The sequence below is a fragment of the Oncorhynchus mykiss genome, chromosome 26 (assembly GCF_057628025.1).
Source record: "Oncorhynchus mykiss isolate SJ-2025 chromosome 26, ASM5762802v1, whole genome shotgun sequence".
In the NCBI taxonomy this organism is placed as follows: Eukaryota; Metazoa; Chordata; class Actinopteri; order Salmoniformes; family Salmonidae; genus Oncorhynchus; species Oncorhynchus mykiss.
In genome coordinates this window covers 7,753,382-7,777,074 of record NC_143047.1, presented here as the reverse complement: position 1 = coordinate 7,777,074, position 23,693 = coordinate 7,753,382, and the positions used below count along the sequence as shown (strand labels likewise).

General features: G+C 42.2%; 2 protein-coding genes across 54 annotated transcripts in view; both read right to left on the bottom strand.

The window, feature by feature from the left end:
- LOC110506300 (MAP kinase-activating death domain protein) overlaps positions 1-16,799 on the bottom strand; it is an 82,723-nt gene extending 65,924 nt beyond the window's left edge. For 41 of the 50 annotated variants that reach the window (XM_090221800.1, XM_090221825.1, XM_090221827.1 and 38 more), the window contains exon 1: positions 16,435-16,799. The gene's annotated coding sequence lies outside the window, so the exon portion shown is untranslated. The remainder of the gene's footprint in view (positions 1-16,434) is intronic. The other 9 variants (XM_090221795.1, XM_090221804.1, XM_090221797.1 and 6 more) reach the window with 1 other exon arrangement.
- Positions 16,800-20,216: 3,417 nt separating this feature from the next.
- The window catches only part of LOC110506299 (oxysterols receptor LXR-alpha), a 36,563-nt gene continuing 33,086 nt past the window's right edge, over positions 20,217-23,693 (bottom strand). For all 4 annotated transcript variants that reach the window (XM_021585766.3, XM_021585769.3, XM_090221792.1 and 1 more), the window contains one exon: positions 20,217-23,624. In XM_021585766.3, coding sequence (XP_021441441.1) covers positions 23,478-23,624 — 147 coding nt within the window. In that variant the 3' untranslated portion in view covers positions 20,217-23,477. The remainder of the gene's footprint in view (positions 23,625-23,693) is intronic.

The window sequence follows — 23,693 nt, the reverse complement described above, 5'->3', positions numbered from 1 at the left end:
TAATTAAAACAATATTAGCTACATAGTAAAATATTTTTAAAAATAAATGGTTATTGCCCTGCTGAAAAGATAAATTAATCTTCCAGTGCCTGTTGGAAAGCAGACTAAACCAGGTTTTCCCTCTAGGATTTTGCCTGTGTTTGGCTCTATTCCGTGTCTTTTTATCCTTAAAAAAAACCTAGTCCTTGCCGATGACAAGCATGTCCATTACATGATGCATCCACTGCCATGCTTGAAAATATGAAGAGAGGTGATGTGTTGTGTTTGCCCCAAACATAATGCTTGGTATTGAGGACATAGAGCTAATTTCTTTGACATATTTTTTTACAGTTTTACTTTAGTGCCTGCCTTTATTGCAAACAGGATGCATGTTTTGGAAATAGTTTATTCTGTACAGGCTTCCTTCTTTTCACTCTGTCGTTTAAGTTAGTATTGTGGAGTAACTACAGTGTTGTTGATCCATCCTCAGTGTTTTCCTATCACAGCCATTAAACACCGTAAGTGTTTTAAAAAGACACCAATGGCTTCATGGTGACATCCCAGAATGGTTTCCTTCTTCTCCAGCAAATGAGTTAGGAAGGAAACCTGTATCTTTGTAGTGACTGCGTGAATGTAATTAATAGCTTCACCATGCTCAAAGTGATATTCATTGATTATTTTTTTTACCCATCTACCAATAGGAGCCCTTCTTTGCGGGTCATTGGAAAACCTTCCTGGTCTTTGCGATTGACTCTGGGTTTGAAATTCACTGCTCAACTGAGGGGCCTTACAGATAATTATATGTGTGGGGTACAGAGATGAGGTAGTCATTCAAAAATAATGTTTAAAACTATTATTGCACTCACAGTGAGTCTGTGACTGACTTTGAAAGACTTTCCCATCTAAAACAATTAAGGCTGGTTTATAAATGACGTACGCAACACAAAAACAGTACGCAAAATGGAGAGCCTGCATTCTTGTGTCAAATTATGAATTGTGGGGCTGCACATGTCTGTGTAGGTTTCCTACGCAACACCATTGTGTATAGCTAGCTACTTGTAGTTCTTCAATGCGTCTGTACATAGGGTATAAACTAGGCTTAAGGTATAATTCATTGAAGAAATATTAGCCTACTGAGTGTGTGAAAAACAAGGTGGATCTGAGAGAAAAATCTAACGTCCTTGCTCAACTGGTCATGTGACCTACTTGCTTCCCAGTCAATCATTTTTTATTCCGCCTACAGCCCTACCGGCCTGAGGTAATAACATTCAGCATAGTCGTCATAGCAACCCAACCCTGCTTTCTTCTTGCTCAGCTGTGTGTCGGCTATTCTTAAATCAGAGAACGCTAGTGAGCAGGGCACCATGTTATCAGTGGCACCAAAGGTTTTAATATCTAGGCTAATGGGCCGTTTTACAAAATATGATGAGGTCAAATTAGTACATTTGCCATGACAGCCAGGAAGAATGTAGCCTATATATGGCTCTGGAAAAGGCCTGACCAAATGGCAAGCATCAACAAAAAACCTGACAGGTAAACAAACTTAGCAAAGAACGGAAGAGGACAAGTACCTCAAGTAGACTCAAAGAATAATGTGAATTGGTTCATAAAAGGTGAGGCTGTGATCTAAAATAGGCATAACTGGCCATTCACTGAAAGGTAGCCTAATGTTTGATTAAAGCAGCTCTAGTTCATTCAATTTCCTCAAATGACGCCCCCAGCTCATTTCTTAAGTTGCTCCTTCCACAATAAAGCCGAATTACCTACCCACAGGCCTGGGATATTGATAAAGCTTCATTGCGTGCTCAATTTCAGGTCATACCCGTACAATATTATGCAGACGCCAAAGGCTGGTACAAACAAATGTCCATGGAAGGTTATTCTCAGTCAAAAAAGGCCCACACTGAATTGTCAACAAAGCAACTAGGCCTATAATGGTCTAGAATCTTCATTTAAGATGCCACTGCATGTACGTATGTAACAGTATAATTTTAAACCGTCCCCTCGCCCATACCCGGGCGCGAACCAGGGACCTTCTGCACACATCAACAGTCACCCTCGAAGCATCGTTACCCATCGCTCCACAACAGCCGCGGCCCTTGCAGAGCAAGGGGAACTACTACTTCAAGGTCTCAGAGCAAGTGACGTCACTGATTGAAACGCTATTTAGCGCCCACGCTAACTAAGCTAGCCGTTTCACATCCGTTACACGTAGGCCTAGCTTTTTTTCCCTGCTATCAATAACAGAGCAAATACTGCCTGAGCCGCCTTCACTGGTTTGTTTACCTTCCTTCTCGGAGTAGCATAATTAACTTACAAATGTGTGGGCGCTAATGCACTAGGGACCTCAGCAGTGAAGTGTCAGCAAATAACAAATCTATGTGGCCATGTAGAAACTGTGCACGCTTGATATCTTGTTCCCAGTAGCCTTCTTAAATGGTGATAAAATGTCAGCTCCACCTAGCATCTATAATTCAAACGGGGCTTAGGCTACATCTAGAGCCAGACAACGTGATCATTTAACAAAGTAGTCCAGTGCCTACATCTGGACTACTCAGTGCATTCTGCACTAGAAACTAGATACATTTGCAAGTGGTGCCTTTGAAACTACACCCAGAAAGACAAACACTCCACAACCAGATCAGCTTACAAGTAGCCTATATGTTAAAGTAGGTTGTGTTTGATCTGATGGGTATAGGCATCCTCAAATATCAGCCTACTAGGCCTAAGTGGTCAGCAAAAACGAAATAGCCACGGAGAATGAAGTAAAAGCACCAGACCGTCTGGATAGTGTGTGTGCCCGGAGATGGAGACATGAAATACAGGCTGTTCGTGCCATTCATTTGCTAACAGTTTGCCATTTGGAGTGGCTATGGCTGAAACAGCCTGTAGCACACAACAGACTGCAAAAGACTGAATTTGACGCTGAATTTCAATGACTTGGGGGCCTAGACAACATTTACAAAATAATTCAAACCTGTACAAGAAACAAGCTACCATTAGGCCTTGTTCCAACTGGATTCAACTAGGGATGCACAATATATCGGTGAACATATCTGAATCGGACGATATTAGCTAAAAATACCAACATCAGTATTGGCCGATGTCTAGTTTAACGCCGATGTGCAAAACCAATGTCAAAGCTGACGTGCATACCTATATAACGTAGGTACATAACATAATGACGCCAGGTAAAATGTTGAGCTATACGTGCAACACAGCATTCCTAAACTAGCCCACAATGTCTGCTGTGTGGATCGAGCAGTCAACAAGTCGAGCAGTCATTTGAAAGAGTAACAAAATTTCAGCGAGACAACTCAAAGGCAAAATCCATTAAAGCCAAGATAATGGAATTTATTGCCCTTGACAATCAACCGTTCTCCGTCATGGGTAATGTTGGATTTTCGCCGACTGGTCGAGCACCGGTACACACTACCAAGTGCGCAATTTTTCAGATGTTGCCCTACCGGAGTTACACAGTGATAGCGTCGCTGCTGTTAGCTTCCCGACATACATACTATGGAATGCCGTTTGGGTCTTTGCGTGTCAAAAGAGAAACAGTACCACTATCAATGCTGTACAAAAAAAGTCTGCAAACAAGCAAACACCGGCCATGAACGATGTGTCTACAATACCATGTTGATATTGATCAATTATTTGTTTGACCGCAACTTCTGGGATAGCTAGCTTTAGCTTGGTACCTAGCTAGCACGACTACAACCAGCCTGAAAACAATGACCAGTAGAAACTGCAGTCTTTTTCCATTATTCTTAGCAATTATTTAGGAATCGTTGTGAGTAAGTATTAGCTGGGTTGCCACTTGTTGTTTGCCTATTGAAATTGAACTTCAGTTCATGAAAATAAATAGCTAGCAGCTACTTAACTCTGTTGCCCAAACCTAACGTTATAAGCAGCCAGCTAGCTTCATCTGGCTAGTGAGGCTCGACCGGACCGGGTTGTGTGTTGTGAAGCTAGCCACAATAAGGATTAGGCACAAAAGTGGAATTTGAGGCTTGCCTTCAAAATAAAAGTGTGTCATTGACAGTGATGCAAATTAAGACAAATAGTAGAATTATGCCATACTTTTATTTTGAAGGCTAACGGCCAAGCCACTATTGTGGCTAATCCTTATTGTGGCTAGCTTCACAGATGGGTCTGACCAACATTAATCAAATAATAACAGTTTAATAAATTAGGGTTATTTTAGATGATGACACCTAGCTATATATTTAGCTAGCTAACTATAGCTACTGAAACAGATGTTGTTTTGCTATGAATTTGGAGGAAGAACATTATTTGAATCCATGAGCTAGCTAGCTTTTCTTTTTATGGCCAGCATTGTAGGGGCACAAGACAACTTTACCAGCATCATAGCATACGTATCGATGAATCGTTGTGACATATGAAATACGAGTGATAGTGTAATCAATGTGTAATAATTACATCAAACATTTATGAGCGTGTTAAATTATTATGTGAAGTGCAGTCATATTCAGGTCCCGATTTGTCAAATAATGTTATTCAGCGAGACAACTCAAAGGCAAAATCCATTAAAGCCAAATATTTGACACGTCAAATAGTGTTAAATAGTATATTTTTTGACACTCAAAGACCCAAACGGCGTTCCATAGCAATCCTGGTTGAGAATGAACCGACTGAACAAATGAACAACGAAACAGCACAGCAAGTGAAAGAAATAAGTTTTACTTGTAATGGGGACATACGTCAATGCAAACAAAATAACTTTTTGGTCAGAGTGGTGTGTGTGTAACCTTTATTTAACCTTTATTTAACGGCAAGTCAGTTAAGAACAAATGATGGCCTAACCCGGACGACGCTGGGCCAATTGTGCGCCGCCCTATGGGACTCCCAATCACGTCCGGATGTGATACAGCCTGGATTCGAGCCAGGGACTGTAGTGACGACTCTTGCACTGAGATGCAGTGATTTAGACCTCTGCGTCCATGTGTGTTTGTTAACTATTTAACTGTACTAGAATGCTTAAAAGGCAGCTAAAATTTTAAGTATAGGTATCTTTTTTTTGGCAAGGAAAATATCGTATTTCGGTATTGGCCAGAAATGTCATATTGGTGCATCACTAGATTCAACTCTAATGAATCTATGGGCAAAAACTAGGGCTGGGAATCGCCAGGGACCTCACGATACAATATTATCACAATACATAGCTGCCGAAAACAGATATATTGCGATTCTCACAATTCTATATGTATTGCGATTTCATACTGCAAATATATTGCTATTTGACGTTCCAAATACACTACCGGTCAAAGTTTTAGAACACTCATTCAAGGGTTTTTCTTTATTTTCTACATTGTAGAATAAAAGTGAAGACATCAAAACTATGAAATTACACATTTGGAATCATGAAGTAACCAGAAAAGTGTTAAACAAATCAAAATATATTTTTACACTTGAGATTCTTCAAATAGCCTTGATGACAGCTTTGCACACTCTTGGCATTCTCTCAACCAGCTTCATGGAGGTAGTCACATGGAATGTATTTCAAGGTGTGCCTTGTTAAAAGTTAATTTGTGGAATTTCTTTCCTTCTTAATGCATTTGAGCCAATCAATTGTGTTGTGACAAGGTAGGGGGTATACAAAAGATAGCCCTATTTGGTAAAAGACAAAGTCCATATTTTGGCAAGAACAGCTCAAATAAGCAAAGAGAAACAACAATCCATCATTACTTTAAGACATGAAGGTCAGTCAATATGGAGAACTTCAAGAACTTTGTTAGTATCTTCAAGTGGGTTTGGCAGATGACAGGGGAACGCATCGTACCATCTGTAAAGTTGGGTGAAGGAAGAATAATAGTCTGGGGATGTTTTTCATGGTTTATGCCAAGGTCCCTTAGTTCCAGTGAAGGGAAATCTTAATGCTATAGCATTCAATGACATTCTAGACAATTCTGTGCTTCCAACTTTGTGGCAAGAGTTTGGGGAAGCCCTTTCCTGTTTCAGCATGACAATGCACAAAGTGAGGTCCATACAGAATTGGTTTGTCGAGATCGTTGTGGAAGAACTTGACTGGCCTGCACAGAGCCCTGACGTCAACCACATTGAACACCTCTATGGAGGAATTGAAACAACGGCTGCGCCGCCAGGCCTAATCGTCCAACATCAGTGCCCGACCTCACTACTGCTCATAGCTGAATGGAAGCAAGTCCCGACAGCAATGTTCCAACATTTACTGGAAAGCCTTCCCAGAAGAGTGGAGGCTGTTATAGCAGCAAAGAGGGGACCAACTCCATATCAATGCTCATGCCTTTGGAATGAGATGTTTGACGGGCAAGTGGCCACATACTTTCGGTCATGTAGTGCATGTCTGCTGCAGAGAGAGAGAGCATGACAAAATGAGTTTTTATCAGTCACGGAAACAAAAGTGCTGAAAACATGTTGGCTAATCATTTAAAAAGAAGATGAATAACAAGCTATAAGATGAAAAATAGTTCTGGAGCAGGTACAACTGACTAGGGCTAACTAACACTCCCTAGCAAAAAAAATATATACACTGCTCAAAAAAAATAAAGGGAACACTCTCAAGCCAAGTCAATCACACTTCTGTAAAATCAAACTGTCCACTTAGGAAGCAACACTGATTGACAATAAATTTCACATGCTGTTGTGCAAATGGAATAGACAACAGGTGGAAATTATAGGCAATTAGCAAGACACCCCCGATAAAGGAGTGGTTCTGCAGGTGGTGACCACAGACCACTTCTCAGTTCCTATGCTTCCTGGCTGATGTTTTGGTCACTTTTGAATGCTGGCGGTGCTTTCACTCTAGTGGTAGCATGAGACGGAGTCTACAACCCACACAAGTGGCTCAGGTAGTGCAGCTCATCCAGGATGGCACATCAATGCGAGATGTGGCAAGAAGGTTTGCTGTGTCTGTCAGCATAGTGTCCAGAGCATGGAGGCGCTACCAGGAGACAGGTCAGTACATCAGGAGACGTGGAGGAGGCCGTAGGAGGGCAACAACCCAGCAGCAGGACCGCTACCTCCGCCTTTGTGCAAGGAGGAGCAGGAGGAGCACTGACAGAGCCCTGCAAAATGACCTCCATCAGGCCACATATGTGCATGTGTCTGCTCAAACGGTCAAAAACAGACTCCATGAGGGTGGTATGAGGGCCCGACGTCCACAGGTGGGGGTTGTGCTTACAGCCCAACACAGTGTAGGACGTTTGGCATTTGCCAGAGAACACCAAGATTGGCAAATTCGCCACTGGCGCCCTGTGCTCTTCACAGATGAAAGCAGGTTCACACCGAGCACATGTGACAGACGTGACAGTCTGGAGAAGCCGTGGAGAACATTCTGCTGCCTGCAACATCCTCCAGCATGACCGGTTTGGCGGTGGGTCAGTCATGGTGTGGGGTGGCATTTCTTTGGGGGGCCGCACAGCCCTCCATGTGCTCGCCAGAGGTAGCCTGACTATCATTAGGCCCTGGGTTCCTCCTAATGCAAGACAATGCTAGACCTCATGTGGCTGGAGTGTGTCAGCAGTTCCTGCAAGAGGAAGGCATTGCTGCTATGGACTGGCCCGCCCGTTCCCCAGACCTGAATCCAATTGAGCACATCTGGGACATCATGTCTCGCTCCATCCACCAACGCCACGTTGCACCACAGACTGTCCAGGAGTTCATCACCTCATCAGGAGCATGCCCAGGCGTTGTAGGGAGGTCATACAGGCACGTGGAGGCCACACACACTACTGAGCCTCATTTTGACTTGTTTTAAGGACATTACATCAAAGTTGGATCAGCCTGTAGTGTGGTTTTCCACTTTAATTTTAAATGTGACTCCAAATCCAGACCTCCATGGGTTGATAAATTTGACTTCCATTGATCATTTTTGTGTGATTTTGTTGTCAGCACATTCAACTATGTAAAGAAAAAAGTATTTAATAAGAATATTTCATTCATTCAGATCTAGGATGTGTTATTTTAGTGTTCCTTTTATTTTTTTGAGCAGTGTACATATATGCACACACACAGAGAGAGAATAAAATTCCTATAGTTACAGTTCCTATAAGTAAATCAGTCAATTGAAATAAATTCATTAGGCACTAATCTATGGATTTTATATGACTGGGCAGGGTCACAGCCATGGATGGGCATAGCCCCACCAACCTGTGAGACAGGCCCAGCCAATCAGAATTAGTTCTCTCACAAAAGGGCTTCATTACAGACATAAATAATCCTCAGCACTCCCCACTCAGACGACCCCGCAGGTGAAGAAGCCGTATGTGAAGGTCCTGGGCTGGCGTAGTTACATGTGGTCTGCGGTTGAGAGGCCGGTTGGACATACTGCCAAATTATCTAAAATAATGTTGAGTAGTTAATTGGTAGAGAAATTAACATTAAATTATTTGGCAACAGCTCTGGTAGACATTGCTGCAGTCAGCATGCCAATTGCACGCTCCCTCAAAACTTAAGGCATCTGTGGCATTGTGTTGTGTGACAAAACCACACATTTTAGAGTGGCCTTTTATTGTCCCCAGCATGAGGTGCACCTGTGTAACGATCCTATTGTTTAATCAGCTTCTTGATATGCCACACCGGTCAGGTGGATGTATTATCTTGGCAAATGAGAAATGCTCACTAACAGGAATGTCAACAAATTTGTGCATAAAATTTGAAAGAAATAAGCTTTTTATGGTTTTTATATGGTACATTTCGGGGATTTCAGCTCATACAACCAACACTTTACATGTTGCATTTAGATTTTTGTTCAGTGTATATAAAAATAAATCGATACTTGGAGTCAAAGTATCAATATAAATTAGTCCAAAATAATATTGTGATATGTAACTATGAATCCCCCCCCCCCATCACTAGCAAATTCTGTTTGGAAATGCCACATAGCTAAACTGATGTCCTTTTGAAATGTCCTTTTGATTGGAAAATGTATTGTTTTATGTTTACAGTTAGGGCCTAGCTGGGCCGGCCATTTCTGTCCAATATATAGCAAAACATTTGTAACTGCCACCTTCAGTATGCCACATTAATGACAACACCAGAGTTTTTATATCTGTCCTGGACGTGAAGGCCCCCAGCATCAACATACAGAGCTGACAACATACACAATTTCCCCACCAAAACCAACAACCCTTCTTCACTATGCACTGTGTACACTATGCGTTGCATGCCAGGTTTCAATAGCTGCACAATTTTAACATTGTGACATATTGAAATAGAGTTATTGAAAATACACATTGTAGGGTAGGGGTATCAGAGCTAGAGCTCCAGGTCAAAGTTTACCAATGCAACAGCAACACTGGCAAAACACAAGATACACTGTAAACCTCTCAGCTGCCTCATCTGACAAGAGGTGAGACCTGGGTCAAGCAATCAAAGCCTTCCTTTCTCGGAGAGCAGGCTAGCGTAATGACTGAGCCATGTGGGAGAAAGCAGACCCCCACATATCGAATCATCTTCACAGGCTAAATAATGGCACAGGTTAAGGCAACAGCTGAATCTGGTCAGAGCGGTCTACTCTGCAGGAGGCACTGACTGGTTATGTAAGCATTGGGGGGAGGTATGATTCACACAACATGCAAACCAACTATTACCAGTAACACTGAACTGCAACCAAGATGGAAAGGATGTAACCTATTGCAGTGGCCTCACATTTTTTTAAATAGCCAGATTGTCCCTTTATTGGACAAGACAACGTCTTGATAGTTTTGCTGAGAACAAACTAAAACTGCGGAAAGACACCTAGAAACATTAAAACATAGGTACACAAAAGTGCTGTACAGTTGGGAATATTCTGAAGTACTGCATTTTCACCATTCACTGGAAATTGGTACCCTTGGTGGTGTTTCAAAACATGAAAATGACTCCATCACACCAGCTAGCTGGCCATGGTCTCAAAGTAAATAAACAAATGTGTCTCTCTCTCTTGGTCCCTAAAGGGACAGATCTTGATGTTGTGGCTAGTGTGCCAGCATTCAGACATAGGCCTAATATAGTTTAAAAAAGGTTAAATTAAAAAAACATATATATTGAATATTATGCCTTTATCAAATGAAGAAGACACCGACTAGTACAAGCAAAACTGCTTGAGTAGTACTCATGAACATATTTAAGCTATAGGCTTGAGCTTCTTTCTCATTCTTGCAATGTCATCATAATTTGCCTGACGTGCAACTGCAGCTAGACAGTTCAAGACTGTGTCCTTCGCTCCAGCCTGCCTTCGCCGTCATTGACAGAACTGCGGGAGAGCAGTGCCCGACTGACGGGGGCCAAATACACCTTCTACTGGTGTCCTAGCTATTGTTAGCACTCAGTGTCCTTCACTGAACACCTGCCCTTGTCTTTGATAACAGAACTGCGGGAAAACAGTGCCAGACAGGCGGGAGTGAAGTACAGTCTACCGGTGTGCTAGCTAGCGACCTTTCCCACCTGCTGTGTACAGGAGTCCTAGCTAGCTAGAGGGCTCACACAGTGTCCTTCGCTCCTGCCTGCCGAACACCTGCCCTCGCCATCGTTAACAAAACTGCCCGGAAAGCTGTGCCCAATCAGGGATGCAAACTGGTGAGGGCCCAAAAAGGTGACACTTTTTTTCTTCTTCACTGAAACATGCAAAAAAAATCCCTAGCTAAATAAACAACAAAGCATACAGTGCCTTGCGAAAGTATTCGGCCCCCTTGAACTTTGCGACCTTTTGCCACATTTCAGGCTTCAAACATAAAGATATAAAACTGTATTTTTTTGTGAAGAATCAACAACAAGTGGGACACAATCATGAAGTGGAACGACATTTATTGGATATTTCAAACTTTTTTAACAAATCAAACTGAAAAATTGGGCGTGCAAAATTATTCAGCCCCCTTAAGTTAATACTTTGTAGCGCCACCTTTTGCTGCGATTACAGCTGTAAGTCGCTTGGGGTATGTCTCTATCAGTTTTGCACATCGAGAGACTGACATTTTTTCCCATTCCTTCTTGCAAAACAGCTCGAGCTCAGTGAGGTTGGATGGAGAGCATTTGTGAACAGCAGTTTTCAGTTCTTTCCACAGATTCTCGATTGGATTCAGGTCTGGACTTTGACTTGGCCATTCTAACACCTGGATATGTTTATTTTTGAACCATTCCATTGTATATTTTGCTTTATGTTTTGGATCATTGTCTTGTTGGAAGACAAATCTCCGTCCCAGTCTCAGGTCTTTTGCAGACTCCATCAGGTTTTCTTCCAGAATGGTCCTGTATTTGGCTCCATCCATCTTCCCATCAAATTGAACCATCTTCCCTGTCCCTGCTGAAGAAAAGCAGGCCCAAACCATGATGCTGCCACCACCATGTTTGACAGTGGGGATGGTGTGTTCAGTGTGATGAGCTGTGTTGCTTTTACGCCAAACATAACGTTTTGCATTGTTGCCAAAAAGTTCAATTTTGGTTTCATCTGACCAGAGCACCTTCTTCCACATGTTTGGTGTGTCTCCCAGGTGGCTTGTGGCAAACTTTAGACAACACTTTTTATGTATATCTTTAAGAAATGGCTTTCTTCTTGCCACTCTTCCATAAAGGCCAGATTTGTGCAATATACGACTGATTGTTGTCCTATGGACAGAGTCTCCCACCTCAGCTGTAGATCTCTGCAGTTCATCCAGAGTGATCATGGGCCTCTTGGCTGCATCTCTGATCAGTCTTCTCCTTGTATGAGCTGAACGTTTAGAGGGACGGCCAGGTCTTGGTAGATTTGCAGTGGTCTGATACTCCTTCCATTTCAATATTATCGCTTGCACAGTGCTCCTTGGGATGTTTAAAGCTTGGGAAATCTTTTTGTATCCAAATCCGGCTTTAAACTTCTTCACAACAGTATCTCGGACCTGCCTGGTGTGTTCCTTGTTCTTCATGATGCTCTCTGCGCTTTTAACGGACCTCTGAGACTATCACAGTGCAGGTGCATTTATACGGAGACTTGATTACACACAGGTGGATTGTATTTATCATCATTAGTCATTTAGGTCAACATTGGATCATTCAGAGATCCTCACTGAACTTCTGGAGAGAGTTTTCTGCACTGAAAGTAAAGGGGCTGAATAATTTTGCACGCCCAATTTTTCAGTTTTTGATTTGTTAAAAAAGTTTGAAATATCCAATAAATGTCGTTCCACTTCATGATTGTGTCCCACTTGTTGTTGATTCTTCACAAAAAAATACAGTTTTATATCTTTATGTTTGAAGCCTGAAATGTGGCAAAAGGTCGCTAAGTTCAAGGGGGCCGAATACTTTCGCAAGGCACTGTATGCTCTACATGCTCTGTCCGTGTGTGCAAAATAAAAAGTGGTTAATGTGAACCTAACTCACAGCTGAAAAATTTAAAGGAAGCAATCCAATGTTATTTGTTGCCTAGACTTCACTGCACATGACACTAAAGTCTTGAGAAAAAACATTACACTAATATTGCAGTTAGCCATGACAGCCTTTATAATAGAATGCTTGTGACCACACACACACATCTAAATATTGCACTTGGAGAAAAAAAACATCTTAAAGTTGAAATAGAATGAAACAAACAGGCATTCTATTTTGCTCTATTATAGTGGCAACTATAGTAGACACCGATTAAGTGCACAAGGCTACATGTGTGCAAAAAATAACGTTCACACAGTAAAATAATGGAATACTCCCCCCTCACTCCAACCAGGCCCAGCTCCAGCTACACTTGATCCCTGAATCCACTTGTTAAAACCTGTTGCGACTCCAGGGGCAGTATTTTCATTTTAGGGAAAAAAACGTTCCCATTTTAAAACGGGATATTTTGTCAGGACAAGATGCTAGAATATGCATATAATTGACAGCTTTGGATAGAAAACACTCTTAACGTTTCCAAAATTGTAACGATATTGTCTGTGAGTATAACAGAACTGATGTTGCAGGCGAAAGCCTGAGAAAAATCCAATCCGGAAGTGCCCCATACTTTGAAAGCGCTGCGATCCAATGAGTCCCTATTGAGCTGTGAATGTGCTATCAACCAGCTTACGCTTTCTACGTATTCCCCAAGGTGTCTACAGCATTGTGACGTAGTTTTACGCATTTATGTTGAAGAATAGCCGTAGGCGGCTACATTGCGTAAGTGGTCACCTGATGGCTCCCAGGGTGACTCTCGCGTAAAATACAGAGGTAGCCATTACTCCAATCGGTCCTACTGAAAAACTAATTGTCCCGACAGATATATTATCGAATAGATATTAGAAAAACACCTTGAGGATTGATTATAAACAACGTTTGCCATGTTTCTGTCGATTTTTATGGAGCTAATTTGGAATATTTTTAGGCGTTTTCGTGACTGCAATTTCCGGGCGATTTCTCAGCCAAACGTGAAGAACAAACGGAGCTATTTAGCCTACAAAAATAATATTTTGGGGAAAAATGAACTTTGGCTATCTACCTGGGAGTCTCGTGAGTGAAAACATCCGAAGTTCATCAAAGGTAAACTATTTAATTTGATTGCTTTTCTGATTTTCGTGACAAGGTTGCCTGCTGCTAGCAAGGCATAATGCTATGCTAGTCTATGATAAACTTACACAAATGCTTGTCTAGCTTTGGCTGTAAAGCATATTTTGAAAATCTGAGATGACAGGGTGATTAACAAAAGGCTAAGCTGTGTTCCAATATATTTCACTTGTGATTTTCATGAATAGGAAGATTTTCTAGGAAGATTTATGTCCGTTGCGTTATGCTAATTAGTGTCAGGCGATGATTACGCTCCCGGACCCGGGATGGGGAGTCAAAAGAAAAATAAACAAGCAACGCCTCATTTTCACCTAATTCTCTCATCCTGAAAATGAACCACAATATTATTGTAGAGGGAAAACATTAGTTCACAGATAGTAGTTAGTTAGCGAGTTTGCTAGTCAACATTTTACAGATTGCCAGGGTCCAGTAAGCAACTACGGCGTTATAACTTGAGGAACAGCAAGGAGTCGTAACGTTATACCAGTTAATACTATAGCGAATTGGTTAGGTTACTAATGTTAGCTCATCTGATGTTGTAACATTAGCTAGCTAACGTTAGCTGCCTGACTTTATTAGCCAGCTAATTGTCACACCATAAACTCAATTATTTGATCAGTGAAGTTGGCTAATGTTGCTCAACATTTCTCTGGCTAGCTAACGGAGAATTCGATCCAGCTAACGTAAACTCACCCCATTCCGCACAAATGTGCGCAACCGCAGCATTTAAACGAGGCTACAAAGAAAACTAATGGGACTGTAGCGACTGTGTTGATGTCAAAATCTGGGGTGTGAACTAGGTTTCTATTCAAGCATTGATCGACATGGTAATGGCTCTATAGTATTGGAGAAAAGTTGAAAAAAACGGACCCTCCGTTACACCGTGGCGTGTAATGTCGTAACGTACAGCACACATAAAGCTATTTCTGTCTTACAATCTCGCTCCACCAGGTGTAGCACTTCTCTAAACCTTTAAAAACAAGAAATGGACAGTGACGGGGGTAAGGGGGGATACCTAGTCATTTTTTGCGTCATCATTGCATGCGATCATCATTCTCAAAGCCGCTGTTTACTTCTAAGATCACTTTAGCACCGCCCTAAAAACCCTATTCAAATTCGACACAAACCTTCAAATAGGTATGTAATGACACATTATATAAACTCTTTACAGTGTTTTATTTACATTTTAGAGGCAATAAGGTGATAAGTTGTACAGATCAGGTGAAAAAAAGCTATTTTCCCACACGTGATCTCTCCATCTCACTATCACGCATTAGTTTTGCTTCCCCACCCACCATTTTTAAAAAGACCCGACGGGGCTCATTGCCTGCTTGAATTATGCAGAAACGGGCAGTGTTTAGGTCATGTAATTGATTCTGTTAGAATGGGGAGAAATTGTGCTTTACAATGGTATTGACATTACAGGCGATGTACGAGTTTACGCAAGTTTACGTTAGCAGGATAGTTAACAATGCTAACAATACTTGTTCCACCACACCTTCTCCCTCACCTTAAACCTTCCAAATGCCAGTTGTTTTTCAGTTACAGCTCATGAAGTACGCTTCATCACCTTCTCACCCCTCCATAGACAGACTTTACACCTACCTCTTCGTTATCATTCAGGGGACGTGCTGCTGTAAATGGCAAACTGCCGTCCTACTCTCTGCTGTCTTTCCAGAGCACGCGATGATGCTGTAACAAGCAAATTGGTTGTCTCTTCTCTCTTCAGTCGCGTGCTGCATTCTGCTGTTATGTGAACGATTGGCTGAGCCTTGGATACAGACAATATTGCTACAAACGCACATCACTCGTCGTATCTACACGAACACGTATGTCCCCTATTTTGGATTCTAAACGGCGAATTTCGCCAAAAGGTGACTAGTTTTCATCCCTGCCGATAGGCGAGGGGCAATGGACACCATCTACCTAGTGATGCTACGTTTGATACTGGAGCTCAGAGGCACACGTCGAAATCGGCAAGTGTACTTCAAAGCAGGGTGCCGATGTATGTATCAATTTATCAGAAGCATGTGATCAATGACATCCGAAGCTTTGTTTTGTTGAACAACCACCTGATCGGTTTGGCAGAAGACAAAAAGGCTACGTTGCACACACGCTACAGGATGTGGGACGTCATCTATAATAATTTGGCTGCTCTAAATTCTTTTGACCAGCAGGTGCCAATAGTAAGCGTGTTGGTCAAAGACTCGAGTAATGGACCTATTTGACAGAATTGAGTGACAAGCCTCAATGCTTCAGGAAGCTTAGTTTCCCGTCACTATAGCTAAGGAGTGTTGCCCCGTCACTTCTTCTGTGGGGTTTATCAGCGGTTGGCATCCAATGTTATGGTGCATTACCGCCACCTACTGTACTAAAGCCCCCCCCCCCCCCCCCCACCACTCCCGCCTGTGTACCAGCTTAAAAACGGACCAATAGAAGTATACAGAGGGGTTCCTGCTAATGCTGGAACGCCCCAAATTGCGGGTCGTAATGGCGCCCTTCTCGGCAAGCTACACATAGCCTGATTTGCTGGCTCGATAGAGCTAAACTATGACACTACCTCACGCTGTCTGGACGGAATAAGGAAGACAGTGGTGAAGGTGACTTAAATTATGTGAAACGGAAAAGTTACCTCCAAATGGTTGACAAGTCCCGTGTTTAATTACAATAAGGACGTGGATATTATATCTACAACGACCCGCATGTAATTGTTGTTCCAGTGTTAAGCACCATCTATATTCAGCGTCCTTCAGGACAGGTACAGAGCAAACCCAACTCCATCACTTATACGTACGTCACGAGTGCATTAGCTAACAGCTATCGTAAGTAGCGGACTGCCTATCTTTGAGTTTGTTTACCATGGCAAGTAACATAATATTTGGTCGATCTGTACTCATTGACGTTGTCACATTTGTGATGGTTGTGAAATGATCAACCAAGATGCGAATTGAAAATGCAAGAACATCTTACCTAGCAGTGTTAGCTAGGTGGCTAGCAATACTCGCTAGCTGTCGTCGACGTCGGCCTGGTATGTTGTTGGTGGTAGAAAGAAAGCCAGTGAGATGAATTGAGACGTATTTCAAATAGCGAGATGTAATAAGTATCCTGGATCCAGTTTCCAGAGATGGCGATTCAACAGCTCTTCAATGTGTATTTTTAAATCCACGCCTAATTTTAGCCTGTGAACTGCTAGTTTGCTTGCACACGTATGATTATTGGCATAAAACCCGTCTTCCATAACATTTCCTCCATATCATCTGCAGGGACAGGAGTTCCGCGGGTGGGGGCAGACTACAATTGTGAGACCTATTGTGAAGCTAGCCACAATCGTGGATTTTGCGGTTTGTCTTCAAAATAAAAGTCCCTCATTGAAAGTGATGCAAATGGACACAGTTGAATCATATCATGTCATATGTGGACAATATAATGTTAAACAAGGTGGGCATGTTATATACATTTAACAATCAGTTGAAATCGCAAAGTGGATGTATTAGACTTCATAATTGCATTGGGGGCATACTTATCTGTACAGCCTTAACTATGGCTTGTGGTTCAATCACATGGGGTATCAGTCCACTCAGTGACACCCACAGAACAACTGTGAAGCTCTTATTGTAGGACTTTGACTGTGGGCTTAGTCAGCCTACTGTATATTTATATTCATAATCATATTGCACTGTACAGTCTTACCTATGGATTGTGGATCAATGAAATGGGGTATCAGTCTGCTCAGTGACACCCAGGGCCACATACACTTCTCAAAAAAATAAAGGGAACACTTAAACAACACAATGTAACTCCAAGTCAATCAATCACACACTGAAATCAAACTGTCCACTTAGGAAGCAACACTGATTGACAAATTTCACATGCAGTTGTGCAAATGGAATAGACAACAGGTGGAAATTATAGGCAATTAGCAAGACACCCCCGATAAAGGAGTGGTTCTGCAGGTGGTGACCACAGACCACTTCTCAGTTCCCATGCTTCCTGGCTGATGTTTTGGTCACTTTTGAATGCTGGCGGTGCTTTCACTCTAGTGGTAGCATGAGACGGAGTCTACAACCCACACAAGTGGCTCAGGTAGTGCAGCTCATCCAGGATGGCACATCAATGCGAGATGTGGCATGAAGGTTTGCTGTGTCTGTCAGCGTAGTGTCCAGAGCATGGAGGTGCTACCATGAGACAGGCCAGTACATCAGGAGACGTAGAGGAGGCCGTAGGAGGGCAACAACCCAGCAGCAGGACCGCTACCTCCGCCTTTGTGCAAGGAGGAGCAGGAGGAGCACTGCCAGAGCCCTGCAAAATTACCTCCAGCAGGCCACAAATGTGCATGTGTCTGCTCAAACGGTCAGAAACAGACTCCATGAGGGTGGTATGAGGGCCCGACGTCCACAGGTGGGGGTTGTGCATACAGCCCAACACTGTGCAGGACGTTTGGCATTTGCCAGACAACACCAAGATTGGCAAATTCGCCACTGGCGCCCTGTGCTCTTCACAGATGAAAGCAGGTTCACACTGAGCACATGTGACAGACGTGACAGAGTCTGGAGACGCCGTGGAGAACGTTCTGCTGCCTGCAACATCCTCCAGCATGACCGGTTTGGCGGTGGGTCAGCCATGTGCTCGCCAGAGGTAGCCTGACTGCCATTAGGTACCGAGATGAAATCCTCAGACCCCTTGTGAGACCATATGCTGGTGCGGTTGGCCCTGGGTTCCTCCTAATGCAAGACAATGCTAGACCTCATGTGGCTGGAGTGAGTCAGCAGTTCCTGCAAGAGGAAGGCATTGATGCTATGGACTGGCCCGCCCGTTCCCCAGACCTGAATCCAATTGAGCACATCTGGGACATCATGTCTTGCTCCATCCACCAACAGACTGTCCAGGAGTTGGCGGATGCTTTAGTCCAGGTCTTGGAGGAGATCCCTCAGGAGACCATCCACCACCTCATCAGGAGCATGCCCAGGCGTTGTAGGGAGGTCATACAGGCACGTGGAAGCCACACACACTACTGAACCTCATTTTTACTTGTTTTAAGAACATTACATCAAAGTTGGATCAGCCTGTAGTGTGGTTTTCCACTTTAATTTTGAGTGTGACTCCAAATCCAGACCTCCACGGGTTGATACATTTGACTTCCATTGATCATTTTTGTGTGATTTTGTTGTCAGCACATTCACCTATGTAAAGAAAAAAGTATTTAATAAGAATATTTCATTCATTCAGATCTAGGATGTGTTATTTTAGTGTTCCCTTTATTTTTTTGAGCAGTGTATATTAGCGGTGTAGCTCTTATTGCAGGACATTGACTGTGGGAAATCACTTCAGTACAATATGAATGTCAATACACACAATAGGATGACAGGGGAAGTGATTTCCCACAGTCAAAGTCCCGCAATATGAGCTACGATATTGCATCCACAGTTGTTTTCTGTGGATGCCACTGCGTGGACTGATACCCAACTTCATTGATCCAGAATCCATAAGTAAGTCTGTACAGTGCAATATGAATGTCCAATACACATTGAGATGGACTGGTAAGCTTAATGTGGCTCATTTCACAGTAGTTTCAGTCCCACAATATGAGGGTAAACTCTTCAGTTCTGTAGGTGTCACTGAGTAGACTGATACCCCATTTCCTTGATCGCCAATCCATAGGTAAGGCTGTACAGAGAAATACAAGTATGCCCCCAATGCAATTCAGAAGTTTATTTGTATCCATTTGCATCACTTTCAATGAGGGACTTTTTGTTGTAGGTAATCCTTACTATGCTAGCTTCACATAGGTTATTGGGGGACTGGACAGAGAGCTAGAAAGTCACTTTGCTGCCACTACAGCAGAACACTTTTTTAAAACACATTTTACATGCATTTGTCAAATGATTGCATTGTGCCACATTGGGTCGATTTGTTATTGTCAGTTCTTAGTCCAATACTGAATGCAGGCCCTTGACATCCAATTAACTGAAATGAGTTAATGGACATAAAGGGTCCCTAAATTGTCCAGAAATTCAAGGATTGTATAGTTCAACAAAACATCGCCAACACTGTATTCATTAGCAACTAAAACTTGCTTAGTGTACCTTTAGTCATCGTTACAATGTAAACTGAACAAAGATTTTACTGAGTTACAGTTCATCAGGAAATCAGTCAACTAAATATATTAATTAGGCCCTAATCTATGGATTTCATATGACTGGGCAGGGGCACAGCCATGGGTGAGTCAGAGGGCATAGGCCCACCCACTGGGGAGCCAGGCCTAGCCAATCAGAATGAGTTTTTCTCCAGAAAAGGGTGCTTTAATGCAGCGGGAAATACTCCAGTTTCATCAGCTGTCCAGGTGGCTAGTCTCAGACGATCCCACAGGTGAAGAAGCTGGATGTGTTGGTCATGGGATGGCTTAGTTACACGTAGTCTGCAGTTTAGGTCGATTGGACGTACTGACAAATTCTCTAAAATGACATTGGAGGCAGCTTATGGTAGCGAAATGAACATTACTGCAGATAGCTTGCCAATTGCACACTCAAAACTTGAGACATCTGTGGCATTGTGTTGACAAAACTCCACATTTTAGAGTGGCCTTTTGTCCCCACCACAAGGTGCACCAGTGTAATGATCATGCTTTTTAATCAGCTTCTTGATATGCCACACCTGTCACGTGGATGGATTATCTTGGCAAACACGAATTGCGCCGTAACAGGGATGTAAACACATTTTTGCACATTTGAGAGAAATAAGCTTTTGTGCGCATGGAACATTGCTGGGATCGTTTATTTCAGCTCTTTACATGTTGCATTAATATTTTTGTTCAGTATATTTGGGAATTGTCACTAAGCATATCATTTAAATGACCAGAAAATAGACCCTGAAAAGACTAGAAACTATAATTGCATGAAGCCCGCTGTGTAATAAAAGTAAATACTTGTCAATGCAGTAAAATACCAAGGTAGAGATTCCAAGTTGCCCAAATTCATTCTGTATTTTACAAGCTCTTTTGATAAAAATGAATAAATAGCCATAACCTGTTGACTGCTCTATTTGACAACAGAACACCCAAACCAATGTGGGTAAATAAATACAAAACATATTTTACTGGCCGTGATATTTAAGAGAACTAATTACAATAAAGCATTTATTTTGAATAAGCATAACTCAAATCACTTTGAAATTGTAATAAATCAAAAAAAACAAACAAACAAAAAAAAACATTCTGGAAAATTAGTGGTTTTTGGTTTCAGTTCGTACACAAATATATAATCTGGCAATAGGCTACAATATCTGTCAGGTTTTAATTTATACATATAAAGCAGAATATGCATGGTCTTCAAGTGTTAAAAAAAAAATATTCAAATAGGTTTGCATTTCTATGTCAATATGGTTTACAGCGTCACCCTTTAAGATGTAGAGAAGGGATTAAATGAGTTCTGCACATCAGAAGGTTGTAAATGCTATTACAGTCAACTTTGAGTTACCTACAGTATTAACAATAATTAACATTGTGTATTCTAAACATCTGAAAACATAATTTAGACTTTCATACCTTGTATGTGATTTATGATGTAATTTCAATGTAGACAATCATTTGCTGGTATGAGTTACATATTGAAAGGAAAAACATGAAAACTGGGATAATATGGTTTTGCAATTTAAGTCTCAAGAGCAATTCAAAATAGATGTCTCCACACACGCATGCTCAGGGAAGAGCAAACCCTTTGAGTAGTGTGTAGAAGAACCATCTTCAGGCTATGAGTCAGCTCCATCAAAGACAATCAATCTCAACCCAACTAAATAAAACAAATAGCCATAAAAACCTGATGGTTGACAAACTACAAATAGAAAACCACCAACCCTAATATTACACATATTTGTTAAATAATTGCATTGATTTTCTTCTCCTAACTGAAAGCTCCATATAGCTTACTCCCTTATCGCTGTGCTACTTTGACATATTGTGCAACTGTTATGATAAATCTCCCCCATTTTGTCTTGGAGTCCTCAACTCTCCTCTATTTCACACTGATCTGAGTTGTAAAGTGGGGTCAGTAATGGACAAAAAAAAAAAAAGTCTGTCAATCAGAAATCACATCAACAAAAAGAAAAGCTTTCCTTCTCCAATTCTTTCTGAACGTTTGTTTTCATAAATGTCACATTAGCAAATTCATCATCATACAAAGGACTGTGATAGAAACAGCATCAGGGGGGGGGGGGGGGGGGGGGGGTGTATAGTGTAACCCAAAATTGTTACCGTTGCAGAAAGTACTGCAGTGCCCACACAAGGAGCGCAATTGAACTTATTTTGCTATTCCAACTATTGTGGGATGGGCAAAGCACATTTTCGACATCTGGATGAAATTGCCACTCAGATGTCTGGAACCATGCTGATTTGGGGGAAGGGAGGAGAGTACATACAACTAGACCAGGGATGTGCAACTGGTGGACCCCTCGGACTAATTTCAGTCAGGGCCTCAACTTACTGTTGAGAGTTTGTATATTCTATGTGAAATTTTGAAATTTGGTTGTGCATCCGCAGTCAATTAGCTCATGTCAGCTAAATTGTTAAGTTAGTCTAGCGGCCAGCTATATAAACTTGTAGTAAGCATGGTCAAATTACCGACCAGTGTGGGGCCCATTGACCATCAGTTATTAAAAACCGCAAACATTTTCCTCCAGCCTATGGCAAAATTGTGTAGAATTCCAGGAAATGAGCTGTAAAACTCAACATTTGTTCTCTTCTCTGTCACGGGGGGGTGGGGGGGTAGCTAAAATGTTTTGCTCGCAAGGTAGGCGGGGGAGATTGTGCGTACGCATACTCACTGCATGTGGAGTTCCGTTTTTTTGTGCCCCCAGCTGCATCAAAGAAGCCTATCCCTGGCCTAACGTAGCATTGAAGTTGTTCCAGTGTATAAGGCTTCAGCTTGGCCCTCACATATCCAGTGATGCTTTTACATAAAAATAAAAACAATTGGCTGCTTGCTTGTGCTTAAGTGAGTGATTGTACAAGTCATTTTGTATGGATGTCTTCACTAGTGGGCATACTAAATATATATATTTTGTCATATTAATATATACTTTGTACATGTAAATCAATGTTTGAGTGCATTTACAAAATGGTTGGCGGGGGTCCTGCACTTGAAAGTGGTAGGCTACGCATCTCTATACCAACACTTCCAATCACTTTACCTTAAACAATTCAACACCAATCAGAATTGCTTTCTTGTTCCTTCACCGAGAGGAGAACAAATCAGATGGCTGACTATTAAACTGCTAAATCACAACAATAATCAAGCAGGTGACCTACCAGTCATCTGGAGAGTGGACACCAATAAGACACATTGCTTAACATTGGGCAGCAGTTAGGATACCCCTGTATCCTATCCCATTGCAACACAGGGCTATAACATGTATTTTTCTGTTTATTTTCACTTTGGGGTTATCATCCATTATGTGGATCTGGAGAGGGGGAGGGGGGCATTGCCAAAACCTTCTCAAAGCTTCATGGCAATTGTCGTTATAGATAGGCCGATCACGAGACCATCAACAGATATCAGTAGATGTAATAGTGAACACTGGCTAGCAAGTCTGAGCCACACTGACCATGGCAGCACAATCTCACCACAAGCCCGTCTCACCTTCAATTACGAAATGGGCGAGGGAGAGAAATCAGGTGTGCACAATCCTCAACCCATAGAAATAGAATGAATATAAATTGGTAATTCTATTTCTTTGCCCCAACCTCCCCATGAGATTAGTGTCCCAGTCTGCAGGACAGGAGTGCCATCACTACCCCCCCAAACTGCATAGAAGATAAAGAAGAAAAAAGTTCCTCCAATCTGGCAACTGATTCAATCTGGCAACCGATCTGTAGGTTTGATCCGTCGTGTTTGGGTATCCTGGGAGGCATCATTCTCAAGTCTTTTTTTCGAGACACTCGAAAGACAAACCCAATGTTTCTGTCCGTCCCAGTACGCAGGTTTGCGGAGCGCGGCAGAGTTCCGCGAGGGTGTCGGCTGGAGTCACTCGTGGACGTCCCAGATTTCAGACAGCAGCGGCGGGAGCTTCTTGTCCTGGAGGCGCAGGGCGAAGACCTGCTCAGAGTGGACGCTGCTGAGGGTGCGGAGGCTGACCAGCTTCATGAGCATGCGTGGAAACATCAGATGATCCTAGAAGGAAGAGAGATTCATATTAACCCCACTTGTCATTCAGGGTTGGGGACCATTACATTTTTTTTT